This window comes from Erythrolamprus reginae, chromosome 2 (assembly GCF_031021105.1).
Source record: "Erythrolamprus reginae isolate rEryReg1 chromosome 2, rEryReg1.hap1, whole genome shotgun sequence".
In the NCBI taxonomy this organism is placed as follows: domain Eukaryota; kingdom Metazoa; phylum Chordata; class Lepidosauria; order Squamata; family Dipsadidae; genus Erythrolamprus; species Erythrolamprus reginae.
The window spans coordinates 296,423,326-296,438,054 of record NC_091951.1 but is presented as its reverse complement, the minus strand read 5'-3'; the positions used below and the strand labels follow the sequence as shown (position 1 = coordinate 296,438,054).

Genomic DNA, 14,729 nt, shown 5'->3' with positions numbered 1-14,729 from the left:
ACATGAATGCATAAATGTATTTATTTCTTTTTTCCCATGCCACAGTGAAGAAGCTATCACTGAATTATTTTCAAATAATAAAATGCCTATGGTGTATTTCCAATGACATAATAGTAAATGAGTATACATATACAAATTCCTTGTAAATTTAAATAAAGACATATAGTCTGTTTCACATATAGACATAGACCCATGCACTGATAAAGTTGCGACATGGTTGCTGCCATGGGCAGGGCAGTGATTTTGAGCAAAAAGGGAAGCGGAAGAGAAAGTCTACCAAGCACTTGTGAGGGACATAGAAACCTGTTGATCCTGTAGGGCCAATTTATCTACTAATCAATTTATCCATCATAAGAGGGGCTCACTGTTCCCTGAGCAGTGGCCCACTACTAGGCTATTACCTAGTCGCAACCAGGATGTGGGCCAGCACACACACATGTGCACAGCTTAACTTGCAGTTGAGTGCATGTGTATGCACGTGCCCTCTGGTCTGCCACTTGCACAAGTTGAGCTGTGCACACTTGTTCACTGGCCCACTGCTCATACGGCCCAATTCTCCTCTACCCCACTACACCTAGCCAGGTTGCTAGGCTACAAAGTTGAGGGACCACTGTCTTAAGTTATTTCCTATTGAAATAAAGTGTTAATACAGCTAAGAAATCTAATGTAATGTTTTACTCTGCAGGAATCTACGCTGAAAAGTGTATTGAGTGCCTTATGGAATCTATCAGCACATTGCACTGAGAATAAAGCTGATATATGTGCAGTGGATGGTGCTCTTGCCTTTTTGGTTGGCACACTGACATACCGAAGCCAAACAAATACTTTAGCCATTATTGAAAGTGGAGGGGGAATTCTTCGTAATGTGTCTAGCTTGATTGCTACAAATGAGGACCATAGGTGAGAATACTGTTTTATTGCAGTATTTAGTTATCTATTCAGTCAAATTTATCGATTCAGTCAAATTTATTTTATGAATCCTTTGGGAGTGGGGGGCAAACTCTGGAATTAGATCTTAACATACTGAATCTCTTATAAGGAGAGGAGGAGCCTCTGTTTCAGCAGAGCCAGCTGAGTAGCCCTGTTTCCTTCTCATCCTTCTGTATTAAATTCATATTTCCAGAGTAAAAGTATTGTATGTGCAGAATATTTAAGTGAAATAGCATTATCGGCATAATAATTGTACGCCTTGTTTATATTTATTCTGTGAGCCGCCTCGAGTTTTCGGAAAAGGTCGGCGTACAAATCTAATAAATATAATATATAATATATAATATCTGCATGTAATAATTAAGGATATTCATATGGCTATCTCCTTGGCATAGAGCAGAGATAGGCAAAGTTGGCTCTTCTATGAGCTGTGGACTTCAACTCCCAGAATTCCTGACCCAATCATGCTAGCTCAAGAATTCTGGGAGTTGAAGTCCACATGTCATAGAAGAGCCAACTTTGCCTACCGCTGGCATAGAGAATATTTGCCATAGTTAGTGATCTGTTGGAAACTATTGTTTCCATAGAATTATTTTGACATTTCTGATTCGTTTTTTAAGAGGATTTGTTATTCAGAGCTTCAAGCAATATTATTTATGAAAAATAACAAGTTGATATATATTTGAGCTTTTTCATGGTATTAATGTGATAATTTTTATGTTTACATCTCAATTCCAGGCAAATACTGAGAGAGAATAATTGCTTGCAAACCCTCTTACATCATTTGAAGTCTCACAGTTTGACAATAGTCAGTAATGCATGTGGAACTTTGTGGAACTTGTCTGCACGGAATGCAAAGGACCAGGAAGCGTTGTGGGACTTGGGAGCAGTCAGTATGCTCAAAAATCTCATACATTCAAAGCACAAAATGATAGCCATGGGGAGTGCTGCAGCTCTTCGAAATTTAATGGCAAACAGACCTGCAAAATACAAAGATGCTAATATTATGTCTCCAGGTTCAAGCTTGCCATCACTTCATGTCAGAAAGCAAAAAGCACTGGAAGCCGAATTAGATGCTCAACAATTATCTGAGACTTTTGACAACATTGATAATTTAAGTCCTAAAACATCTCACCGCAATAAGCAAAGGCATAAACAGAATCTTTACAGTGAATATGTTTTGGATGGTAATCGCCACGAAGATGGAGTATGCAGATCAGAAAACTTTAACAGTGGAAATGTGACTGTACTTTCGCCATATTTAAATACTACAGTATTGCCTGGTTCCTCCTCATCAAGCAGAGGAAACACGGAGAATTCTCGTTCTGAAAAAGACCGGAGTTTAGATAGGGACCGTGCAGTGGGATTGAACAGCTATCATACCACAACAGAAAACTCTTCTAAACGAATAGGAATGCAGATTTCTACTGCTGCTTCTCAGATTTCAAAAACAACGGAGGAAACAGCAAATATGCACATATCACAAGATGAAAGAAGCAGTGGATCTATAACAGAAATTCACAGTTTATCAGAAGACAGAAATGCTTTAAGAAGAACTTCTACTGCTCACTCACACACAAGTAGTTATAACTTTCCAAAATCTGAGAACAGGGCATGTTCTGTACCATATTCAAAAGTAGAGTATAAAAGAGCTTCTAATGATAGTTTAAACAGTGTCAGTAGCAGTGATGGGTATGGTAAAAGAGGACAAATGAAACCTATAGAATCTTATTCTGAAGACGAAGAAAGTAAATTTTGCAGTTATGGACAGTATCCTGCTGATTTAGCTCATAAAATACATAGTGCTAATCATATGGATGATAATGATGGAGAACTGGATACTCCAATAAACTATAGTTTGAAATATTCTGATGAACAATTGAATTCTGGAAGGCAAAGCCCATCTCAGAATGAAAGATGGGCAAGACCTAAGCATGTAATAGAAGAAGAAATAAAGCAAAATGAGCAAAGGCAATCTAGAAGTCAAAGTGGAACATATCCTGCGTATCCTAAGAATGGTGATAATAAACACCTAAATTACCAGTCAGCTTTTGGACAGCCAGAATGTGTACCTCCTTTCAGATCAAGAGAATCTAGCAATTCAGAACAAAACAGAGTAGGGTGTAATCATGGAGTAAATCACAAAGCCAATCAGTCCTTGTGTCAGGTGGATGATTATGAGACTGATAAGCCCACAAATTATAGTGAGCATTATTCTGAAGAAGAACAGCATGAGGAAGAAGATCATACAACTAATTACAGCATAAAATACAATGAAGAAGTGCATCATGTGGATCAGCCAATTGATTACAGTCTTCGATATTCAACGGAGGTTCCTCCTGCACAGAAACCATCTTTTTCATTTTCAAAAACTCCATCAGTACAGAGTACTAAAACAGATCACATTTCACCAAGCAGTAGAAATACATCATCTTCTGCTGCATCAAAAAAACATAACCAACTTCATCCAAATTCTGCTCATCATAGGGCAAATCATGCTCAGAAGCCTACATCCTGCAAAACATCTTCTATTAACCAGGAAACAATACAGACTTACTGTGTAGAAGATACTCCAATATGTTTTTCAAGATGTAGTTCTCTATCATCTTTATCATCCGCTGAAGATGAAACAGGACGTGATCATTCCACACAGGTAGCTGATACTGATAACTTTCTGAAGATAGTTGGAATGAAAGAAAACAGTGGGAATCTGTCAACAGCAGCAGCAACTAATCAAACCTCAATAGCTTCCCAGCATCTTAGAACAAAATCAAATAGACTTCAGACTTCCACTGTTTCTTCATCTGATTCAGCAAGACATAAAGCTGTTGAGTTTTCTTCGGGCGCCAAATCTCCTTCAAAAAGTGGTGCCCAGACTCCCAAGAGCCCACCAGAACATTATGTACAGGAGACTCCACTTATGTTTAGCAGATGTACCTCTGTGAGTTCCTTGGATAGTTTTGAGAGTCGTTCAATTGCTAGCTCTGTTCAAAGTGAGCCATGCAGTGGGATGATAAGTGGTATAATAAGCCCAAGTGATCTTCCAGATAGTCCTGGGCAGACAATGCCACCTAGCAGAAATAAAACTCCACCACCTACCCAAGTGCCCCAAGTAAAGAGAGAAGCAGCCAAGGCAAAAGTATCCAACACTGAAAAGAGAGAATCTGGACCAAGGCAAACAACTGTAAATACAGCTGTTCAAAGGGTACAGGTAATGCAAGATGCTGACACTTTGTTACACTTTGCAACAGAAAGTACACCAGATGGATTTTCTTGTTCATCAAGTCTGAGTGCTTTGAGTCTTGATGAACCATTTATACAGAAAGATGTAGAACTGAGAATAATGCCTCCTGTGCATGAAAATGATCATGTAAATGAAGCAGAACTTGAACAATCAGATGATACAAAGGATAATATAGAAAAAGATACAAAAGAATGCACTGAAATAGAGAAAGATATTCTAGATGATTCAGATGAAGATGATATTGAAATATTGGAGGAGTGTATTATTTCTGCTATGCCAACAAAGTCTTCACGTAAAGCCAAAAAGCCTTTGCAAGTAACTGCTTCCAAAATACCTCCACCTGTAGCCAGAAAACCAAGCCATTTGCCTGTATATAAACTTCTTCCTTCTCAGAGCAGATTACATTCCCAGAAGCATGTTACATTTACTCCTGGTGATGACATGCCACGTGTTTATTGTGTTGAGGGAACACCAATAAATTTTTCAACAGCTACATCTCTGAGTGATCTAACAATAGAATCACCACCAAATGAACTGGCCAGTACAGGGATTGCTGTTTCAGAAATGGAATCGGCTGAAATTGAAAAGAGGGATACAATTCCAACAGAAGGAAGAAATACGGAAGATGCTCAAAGGGGAAAAAGCAGCACTACTGTTGGGTTGAATGATGACAAAACAGAAGAAGGTGATGATATTCTTGCAGAATGTATTAATTCTGCTATGCCAAAAGGGAAAAGTCACAAACCTTTCAGAGTGAAAAAGATAATGGATCAGGTCCAGCTAGTATCTACATCATCCTCAATAAATAATAAAAATCAATTAGAAATAGACAAAAAGAAACCAACGTCCCCAGTAAAGCCTATGCCACAAAGCAATGAGTATAGAGCACGCTTAAGAAAAAATGTAGAATCAAAAAATAATTTTAGTAGTGAAAGAAATAATGAGAATAAAGAGACAAAGAAGCAGACTCTTGAAAATAATTCAAAAGATTTTAATGATAAACCTCCAAATAATGAAGAGCGTACAAGAGGAAGCTTTGCATTTGATTCTCCCCATCACTACACTCCAATTGAAGGAACCCCATATTCGTTTTCTCGAAATGACTCTTTGAGTTCCTTGGAATTTGATGACGATGTAGATCTTTCAAGAGAAAAGGCAGAACTGAGAAAGGGAAAAAACAATGAAATTGAAGTCAACTCTAATACGGAATATATTTCAAATCAGCAATCAGTCGCTGGGACACAAGCTGGCCAAAAGCATTCTTCAACTGGAAGAAATCAACCCAAACCTTTGGGGCAAAACCAGACCTCTTTTTGTCCATCAGCCAAAGAAATTACATCTGCGGATGAAAAAACACAAAATTTTGCAATAGAAAATACACCTGTTTGTTTCTCTCGTAATTCCTCTCTGAGTTCTCTCAGTGATATTGACCAGGAAAATAACAATAGCAAAGAAAGTGAACCTGTAGAACAAATAGAACCACCTGAGAAACACATAGAGTCAAATAGAGCACCAGTTTCTGGATATGCTCCTAAATCGTTTCATGTGGAAGATACACCTGTATGCTTTTCAAGGAACAGTTCCCTTAGTTCTCTTAGTATTGATTCAGAAGATGATCTTTTGCAGGAATGTATTAGTTCAGCCATGCCTAAAAAGAAAAAGCCATCAAGATCAAAGGGGGATAGTGAAAAATTTAGTTCTAGAAACACCAGAAGCATTTTAGCAGAAGATCTCACATTAGATTTGAAAGATATACAAAGGCCTGATTCAGAGAACGGCTTCTCACCCGATTCAGAAAACTTTGACTGGAAAGCTATTCAAGAAGGTGCAAATTCTATAGTTAGCTGTTTACATCAAGCTGCTGCAGCAGCATCACTATCTAGACAAGCTTCATCAGATTCAGATTCAATCCTTTCATTAAAATCAGGAATTTCCTTAGGATCACCATTTCATCTTACACCAGATCAAGAAGAAAAACCTTTTACTTCTAATAAGGGTCCAAGAATTATTAAACCAGGAGATAAAAGTACACTGGAAAATAAGAAAAATGAGTGTGAAAGTAAAGGAATTAAAGGGGGAAAGAAAGTTTATAAAAGCATGATTACAGGTAAAGCTCGTTCTAATTCTGAACTTACAAGTCATTTGAAACAGCCCTTGCAAACAAATATGCCCTCTATTTCCCGAGGAAGAACAATGATTCATATTCCTGGAGTTCGAAATAGTTCTTCAAGTACAAGTCCAGTTTCTAAAAAAGGACCACAACTAAAGAATGCAGCATCCAAAAGTCCCAATGAAAGCCAAAGTTCTACTAACTCTCCAAGAGTTGTCAAACCTATGAAATCTGACCCAAGCCCTATATCTAGACAGCCGTCTCAACAGGTTATTTCAAGTAAAGGACCTTCTAGATCAGGATCTAGAGATTCTACACCTTCTAGACCACAACAACAACCATTAAGTAGGCCTCTGCAGTCTCCTGGCAGAAACTCAATTTCACCAGGTAGAAATGGCATAAGTCCTCCCAATAAGCTTTCCCAGCTGCCAAGAACAGCATCACCAAATACAGCTTCCAATAAGTCATCAGGTCCAGGAAGAATGGCATATACATCACCTGGCAGACAAATGAACCAGCAAACTGTAGCGAAACAAACAGGATTGCCTAAAAGCACTAGTGGAATTCCTAGAAGTGAATCCGCCTCAAAAGGATTAAATCAAAATTCTAATATCAGTGGGTCAAATAAAAAGACTGAGTTACCGAGAATGTCATCAGCCAAATCAAGTGGAAGTGAATCTGACCGATCAGAGAGACCTGTTTTAGTACGTCAGTCAACTTTTATTAAAGAAACCCCAAGTCCTACTTTAAGAAGGAAATTAGAAGAGTCTGTCTCCTTTGAATCTTTGTCACCTTCTAGACCAGACTCTCCAACCCAGTCCCAAACACAGACTCCAGTTTTAAGTCCATCGCTTCCTGACATGTCTTTATCTGCTCACTCGGCCATTCAAGCCAATGGTTGGAGAAAATTACCTCCTAACCTGAGTCCATCTTTAGAATACAATGATGGGAGGCCAACAAAACGGCATGACATAACTCGATCTCATTCTGAGAGTCCATCCAGATTGCCAATTAACAGATCAGGAACATGGAAGCGTGAACACAGCAAACATTCTTCATCACTTCCTCGTGTAAGTACTTGGCGAAGGACAGGAAGTTCTTCCTCAATTCTTTCAGCTTCTTCAGAATCCAGTGAAAAGGCAAAAAGTGAAGATGAAAAGCAACATGTAACTTCCTTTTCTGGACTCAAACAAGGTAAAGAAAACCAAGCACCAACCAAAGGGACTTGGAGAAAAATAAAGGAAAATGAAATTCCTCAAATAATGACAAGTCCTCCTCAGAATATCTCACCCAGTCCCACCAATGGTGTTGATTCAAAAACTCTAATTTATCAGATGGCTCCTGCAGTCTCTAAAACAGAGGATGTATGGGTGAGGATTGAGGACTGTCCTATTAATAATCCAAGGTCTGGAAAATCTCCAACAGGAAATACTCCCCCCATTATTGACAGTGGTTCAGAGAAAAGTAGTATAAATAGCAAAGATTCAAAAGATCTTCATGGACAACAAAATGCAGGAAACGGAAACGGAAACGGAAACGTCCCTATTCGCACCATGGGTTTAGAAACCCGATTGAATTCATTTATCCAATCCGATGGTCCAGACAAGAAAGGAACTGAAACTAAAATTGTTCTAAGCAGCTCTACAGCTGCCCCAGAGACTAGTGAAACCACTCTGACTGAGCGCACACCATTTAGTTCTAGCAGCTCAAGTAAACACAGCTCACCAAGTGGTGCTGTTGCAGCACGTGTGACGCCTTTTAACTATAATCCAAGCCCCAGGAAAAGTAGTGTAGATAACAGTTCTGTTCGACCATCGCAGATACCAACACCAGTAAATAACAGTACAAAAAAACGAGACTCAAAGACTGAAAGTACAGATTCGAGTGGTGCACAAAGCCCTAAGCGCCATTCAGGGTCTTATCTGGTAACTTCTGTTTAATGGGAAATTAACAATGTATTGATTTATGTGGATTTTTTAAAAATAAAGCAGCAAAATTGTGGTTAGCCCCTCTTTTTTTTGTAAATAGGTTTGATTCTTGTAGAGGGTTCTTGTTCTGGAAGCCATATATAATATTCTTTGTCTTCACTAATATTTGAGGGATTCCCAATTGATAACTTAGCAATAAAATTGCTAAAATAATTATATTTGTACAGTATATTTTACATATATTTAATTAACATCCCATACCTTTATAATTGTTTTGATGGGTTGGGGGAATTTAGAAAACAGATTAAAATAAATAATTCTATTAATATATCTCTCACTTCAAGAGTTGCAAAATGGCTAAATAACTTCAGGGAAAAATTGGTATTTATGCCAAAAACAAAACAAAAACACCTCCACCTTAGTATTTGTGAAGCCACTAATCTTTTAATTAATCATGTGGCTGTGAAATTCACAGTAATATGGTTTCTGCTGAACAAGCCTTTTATTCCTGCATGGATAGAACTGATGGTTCATTTTCTGAAATGATAATTAACATTTCTGTGGTCACATAATGTGCATAGATAGTTATAGTGAGATGAATACATTTTGGTTTTGTGCTCTACAAAAAAAGAAAAAAGAAAAAAAGGACATCTGTGTATGTGTAAACCTTGAACAAAATTATTTTACCAGAACTAGATTTTAACTGACAGTAGGTAGGATTTTTGCTATGCTGTAACTTGTTGTATATTCTGGTATTTGAGGTAAGATGGCTGCTCTTTTATTAATGAGGCACAGGTGAAGTCTCAACAAAACTAAATGACAGAATAAATTATTGCTGTATGTACATTTTGTTGTGTGTTACTTTTGCAGTACATAACAATCAATGTTTAATTTTAATATGTTTAAGAAATCCTTTTCGTATTATGCATTTCCTCAAAAAGCGTGTTGGGAACAATAATAATTCTACTGAAGTCAGTGGAAACATTCTTACATATTTGAATGGGTCTGCGTTATATCCACTGCCTAATACAGTCGCACACTGGTTTTCTTCCAATTTCTAATAGCTGTTTATATGTATCAGCTGCAGCTTTAGGATATAGCATTAGTGTTTTCAGCTGAAATGTTTATTGGTTCCTCCAGTACAAAAAAGAGGCTAAAATAAGTACTTCCATACATATGCCCAAAGGCATACATTTCCTATTGCACAGCCTAGAGTGCTTTCAATATACAAATACAACATGATAAGTATTGAGAATGAAAGTTGTTTAAAATATTTTTTTTCATTTGGTTAATGCACTAGAAACTAATATACTAAATTTTAGTGTCTTATAGAAAATAAGATTTGTATATTAAACTACTCTGGACAAACCAACTTGGTATTTACATATATTTTACTTTTTAGAGACCTTCCGTGGACTGTTTACAACAGAAGTACTCTACTAAGTGCCTCTATACAGAAATAGCAACATGTGTGTGCACATTGTTAATTAAAACAGTAGTAAGCAAGTCAAATGTGTATCTCAGGCAGGTTTTCATCATTACAATACTATTCATGTTTATTTTACAAATTCAATATCTGTTTACAGATGTTCTCAGATAATCCCATTTAATCTGTAAATCAAACCAATGCGTAAAATGTACGGATGCTACAACTATTTTAGTACCTCTTTTACTTTTTCAGACCAGATAATAACCTCTACATTAAGCTAGAGTGACAGCAACAGTTAGTATGTATTTTCAACTGATCAATGGCCAAATTCACATAAAACAGGAAACTAGATAATGAAAAATGGTTGCAAGTCTCCCTTCTACTTATTTCCTTATATTTTCTCTTCTTACACATGATAAAAATGTGAAAAAAATAAAAGTTAGAGAAACAATTTAAGGTTTTACAGCGCTCAGTTTTAAAACACTTCATAAAACCTTAAATTATTATTGCTGTTATTAAGGTTAGCAACACCCCCCTTGCAAACTAATAATTTTTAAGTATTTTTATATTAAGGATAATTGAGATTAATTGCAATTTGTCCAGGCCTTGACATAATGATAAATTAGCCTGCAGTAGGAATTATAGGGATTTTGGGGGGGTGTTTGGAATGACAGCTTCTGCAGTCATCTGCCATTGACCTTAGTAACCAGGATTGATGAAATCCAAAGTACCTAAAACGTATCAGGTTATTTAAGGTGGCATAGTCTAAAAGAGCTATACTGAAAGAGAGGCAGATCCAGGCCTTGTAACAGTAAGTTGGTTTAGCATTACATAATAGTATTTTATGATGCAGGCTTGGTTTATAATTTCCCAGCCCCTATTCCACTTCTTTAAAAAAAATGCACACACATAGGTTGGCATTTAGCCCAATTCTAATCCTATCATTACTAAGTCTACAAAAATAATTAATTTAAATTCAAGGTATCTCCCCCAAAGTATGGCAAAAGAATAGATGTACCGTAACTCCCCATTACTGATTCTTGGTCAAAAATATTATACATATTTATTTCTTGTACTTTTTGCCTTTTAACGGGGCATATTTATTGGCATACCATATTGGTAGAATATCTTATGTGAACACAAGGCCTGCTTATCATATATATAATCTTTGTGATGGATTAATGTATATGTTTCAATGTACTTTTGTGAGGCATCTTATGTGGATCAATAAACAGGATCAGTACACAGTATGGTTCATCTCAATTTATCTTTAAATCACTTCTTGTATAAAGACAATAGGAAAACAGAACAGGAAAAGCCCATTATGTACCCCTGTCTTTGCTGACCATTAAACTTTAATTTAGCATCTGGAGATCACTAATGTTGTCATATTTGTACTTGCTGATTACTGCTATTTTGCTTCTACTGAAATTAATCACTATCTTGTAAAAGTGCAGTATGGATAGAACCAAGTCAAGAAATTAAGGCAACGTTTTTTTTAAAAGTTGACAGATTTGTTTAAAGCTTTTCTGCTCCTTTCTGCAATTTTGCTAATGAGAATTGTACTAATTTTCTTCACTTCTTTGATTATTTGTGAGTTGATGTATAAGACAAGAGCTTTTCTTTTGTAATTTAATTCTCACACTGAAATAAACAAATTATTTGACAAACCAAAGTGCATCCTTTTAACAAAATGTTCCAGAAAATGTGCATGTATTATTGTGTCTGTTTTTATTTACATTAAACACTTTCAGTTCCAATATATCAAATATATAAACATACAGGGGGGGAAATGAATGAATTCACAATGTATTACAGGTTTTAAAAAATCAGTATTCTAATCATTTGTTATATCCTGTTTACAAAGCCTTCCATTATTTTATATATAAGAAGGAGCCATATTGTGTATCAAATGCATTGCTGAAATTGAAATCTGGCTTAATTTCTGTTGAGGTTTGCTATCTGACATTTTGGCTTAAACTTTTTTTTTAACTGACATTGAGTTCTAAAGTTTCATTATAATTATTTATAACCCTGGATCAGCTGTAAATCTGAACCTACATGTAAGCTTAATATTTAACCCCAGTTGGTCTCATAAGATTGCTCCAAGGTGAAAATATCTGGCTCTAGACTGACATTCAGAAAGAACTTTGTGTCTGTGTTTGGGGGTTGGCGGGGTGTCTGAAGACTTTCCTTTTGCCAGTTACACTTTATGCCCAGCTCATGGAGACTCCTCACGTGTGCTTGGTTTAAGAATAGTTCTGAAAAATTATGTCACTCATATATATGCTTCGATGTTGCATTTTCCACTTGGTGAGTGGCCGAAATAACTTTTCTTAATAACTGTGATAGATTTGCTGAGAATACCACCCATGACTTAACCAGCCATGATTTTGAAGATCGCCCGATTTTGCTTAATTATCATTACTATTTGACACTTAATATTGTAGTTAACCTATCCTCTATATCTTTTGTGCTCTTTTATCTGCCCTGTTTTCATTTAAATACAGCCATAGTATTTTGTTTTTTAAATAAACTGAACTAGCCAGTTATGACCTAGAGATCTGAAATGGAAATTTTCAAAGCAGAATTTGAAAACTGTAAAATTAAAAGAATTGGGTGCTTTTCCACAGTAGGGTACAGTATATAACTGCATTGTTGCTCAATTTAGGATTTCCTGAAACATAGGTATAATTGAGCATAGGGTATTCATGTGCATGGGAACATTTAAATATATATACAGATAACCTTGGTTTCATTCGTTCTTAAACTAGATTGAAAAACTTTTCCTTGAAATGAAAAAGTGCAAGACAGTAAATTTGGTCTACTCGTAGTTTTATAAAGTTGAATAGATATTAAATAGAATGGAGTATAAGATCCTAATACAGTATATCACACCCAGATTTTGGCTTAACATCACAACATCATTTTCAGAGCTAGGCAATCTTGTTGTTGTTTATTGTTTATCCATTATTGCTGAGGAAACATTCAATATCACAAAGCCTTTACCAGACGTACTGTAATCATTTCTCTGCTGATCTTTTAACATGTGTTAAAAATGCATGTATGACATTCCACTCACCTTTAAGCAACGTCTATAGAGAAGTATTTTGGTTTGAACCTTGCTTCAAAATAGACTTAAAACATCTTTTTATTGTATTTGAAAATTCATATTTTATACAATCTCAAGGGAACTAAAGCATGGCTCAGTTTAAATAGGAGTAAAATGTACGGTTTGTCTTCTGCGACAATAAAATTGTTTTATTTAAAGTAAATATCATTTTTTTAAAATTGGAAATCTGCAGCAATATGGCTTTCCTGTAATTATGCAAACATTTCACTGCTTTTTTCTTAGTTATAAACATTGTCCAGAATTTGCTCCTGCCTACCTTTGTTTATTATAGGCTACATCTGAATGACATACGTGGTATGTCATTCATGAAGATGACAAGGGCTATGGAATATACACTGCTCAAAAAAATGAAGAGAACACTTAAGCAACACAATATAACTACAAGCAAATCCAACTTCTGTGAAATCAAACAGTCCACTTAGGAAGCAAAACTGATTGACAATCAATTTCACATGCTGTGGTGCACATTCAACTTGGCACAGAACAAAGTATTCAATGAGAATATTTCATTCATTCAGATCTAGGATGTGTTATTTGAGTGTTCCCTATTTTTTTGAGCAGTATATATACTGACTAAGATGTGGATGCTCTAAATTGATGCCTCATTTATGGATTTTATCATAAAACAAAATACTTATTTTAATGAATGCCAGTTCTCTTGAGATACACTTTGGGGTTTCCCTGCCAATGAAAATATAACAGGGAGATCTATTCTTTGAGTCTGCTGTGGGTACCCAGAAAACATTAATGTCTGATGTTTTTAGCTGGCAATTACGGGATACTTCTGGCTGATTCAAATCACTTCTAGTCAAGACATCAGCTTAGGGCAGGGGTAGGGAAAGTTGGCTCTTCTATGACATGTGGACTTCAACTTCCAGAGCTAATCAAATGAAGGAAAGTCAAAAGGAACTAGAGTACTGTAGTTAGGAATTAAATTACAAAACGATCCAGCTAATGCAAAAGTAAGAGAAGAGAAGGAATTGTTAAAACAGAATAAACCTCATGGTACAAGAAGAAATGGCACAAAAGATCAAATTAGCAAAACAAAATGACTTCGAACAGGCCAACAAACCAGGTAGATGGTTATCTTATAAATTTAAAAAAGAAAGGGATAAAAGATATATACAACAATTGGAAGATAAAATGGGGAATACTATAAACAATTTGAGCTAGAGGCATTGTTAAAAAAAAAAAATTCAAAAACTATATGAAAGATGAAATAGAGGAACAAGATATATAAATGTATTTAAACCAATCCAAATTACCAGAAATGTCAGAAATTAATTTAGAGTGGAGGAAGATATAACAATGACAGAATTAGAAAATGCAATCCAGAAGCAAAATAATAATAAAATACCAGGGACTGATGGGATCCCGGCTGAATTTTATAAGCAATTACAGGAACCTACTAAAAAGTATTACAACATTTAATGAAGTACTGTACTCAATAAAGGCGAGACTCCACAGTCCTGGAAGGAAGGATTAATCTCTCTAATTCCCGAAAGATGCTACCAGTTTTCTATGTTTCTATGAAATGGATAGAACTATGATTAACTTTCCCACTTATTTCAGTGAGACTAAAGCATGATATAATTTAAATGTGAGTTTTGGTGCTTCATTAAAATATTAAAGTATGTGTCTTTAAAGGAATTTGTATATGTAGATCAGCTTCACTGAGTATGCTAGAAACAGATGCTTGTGTATTTTTCAGTACTGATCAACTCTTGGAATATATGCCAACATTCAAATGTGTTGGGAAACTCAAGGGACCAATGGCTTACTGTTAAGCATCTCGTGCTGTCCTTAACAGTTGGTTGTTTGGGAAACTGTTAAAATATGCAGTCTATTTGCCTATGTAGTCAGCTGCTCTCTGTTTCTAAGGACCAATCTCTCATATATTTTCTCAGAAGATGAGCAATATAAAGATGCCTAGGGAATTGTGATACAGTACAAAC

General features: G+C 35.9%; 1 protein-coding gene across 7 annotated transcripts in view; it reads left to right on the top strand.

Annotated features, from left to right (window-relative positions):
• APC (APC regulator of WNT signaling pathway) overlaps positions 1-11,311 on the top strand; it is an 87,736-nt gene extending 76,425 nt beyond the window's left edge. For all 7 annotated transcript variants that reach the window (XM_070742918.1, XM_070742921.1, XM_070742923.1 and 4 more), the window contains 2 exons: positions 686-900; positions 1,669-11,311. In XM_070742918.1, the coding sequence (XP_070599019.1) occupies positions 686-900; positions 1,669-8,224 (6,771 nt within the window). In that variant the 3' untranslated portion in view covers positions 8,225-11,311. The remainder of the gene's footprint in view (positions 1-685; positions 901-1,668) is intronic.
• The last annotated feature ends 3,418 nt before the right edge of the window (positions 11,312-14,729 follow it).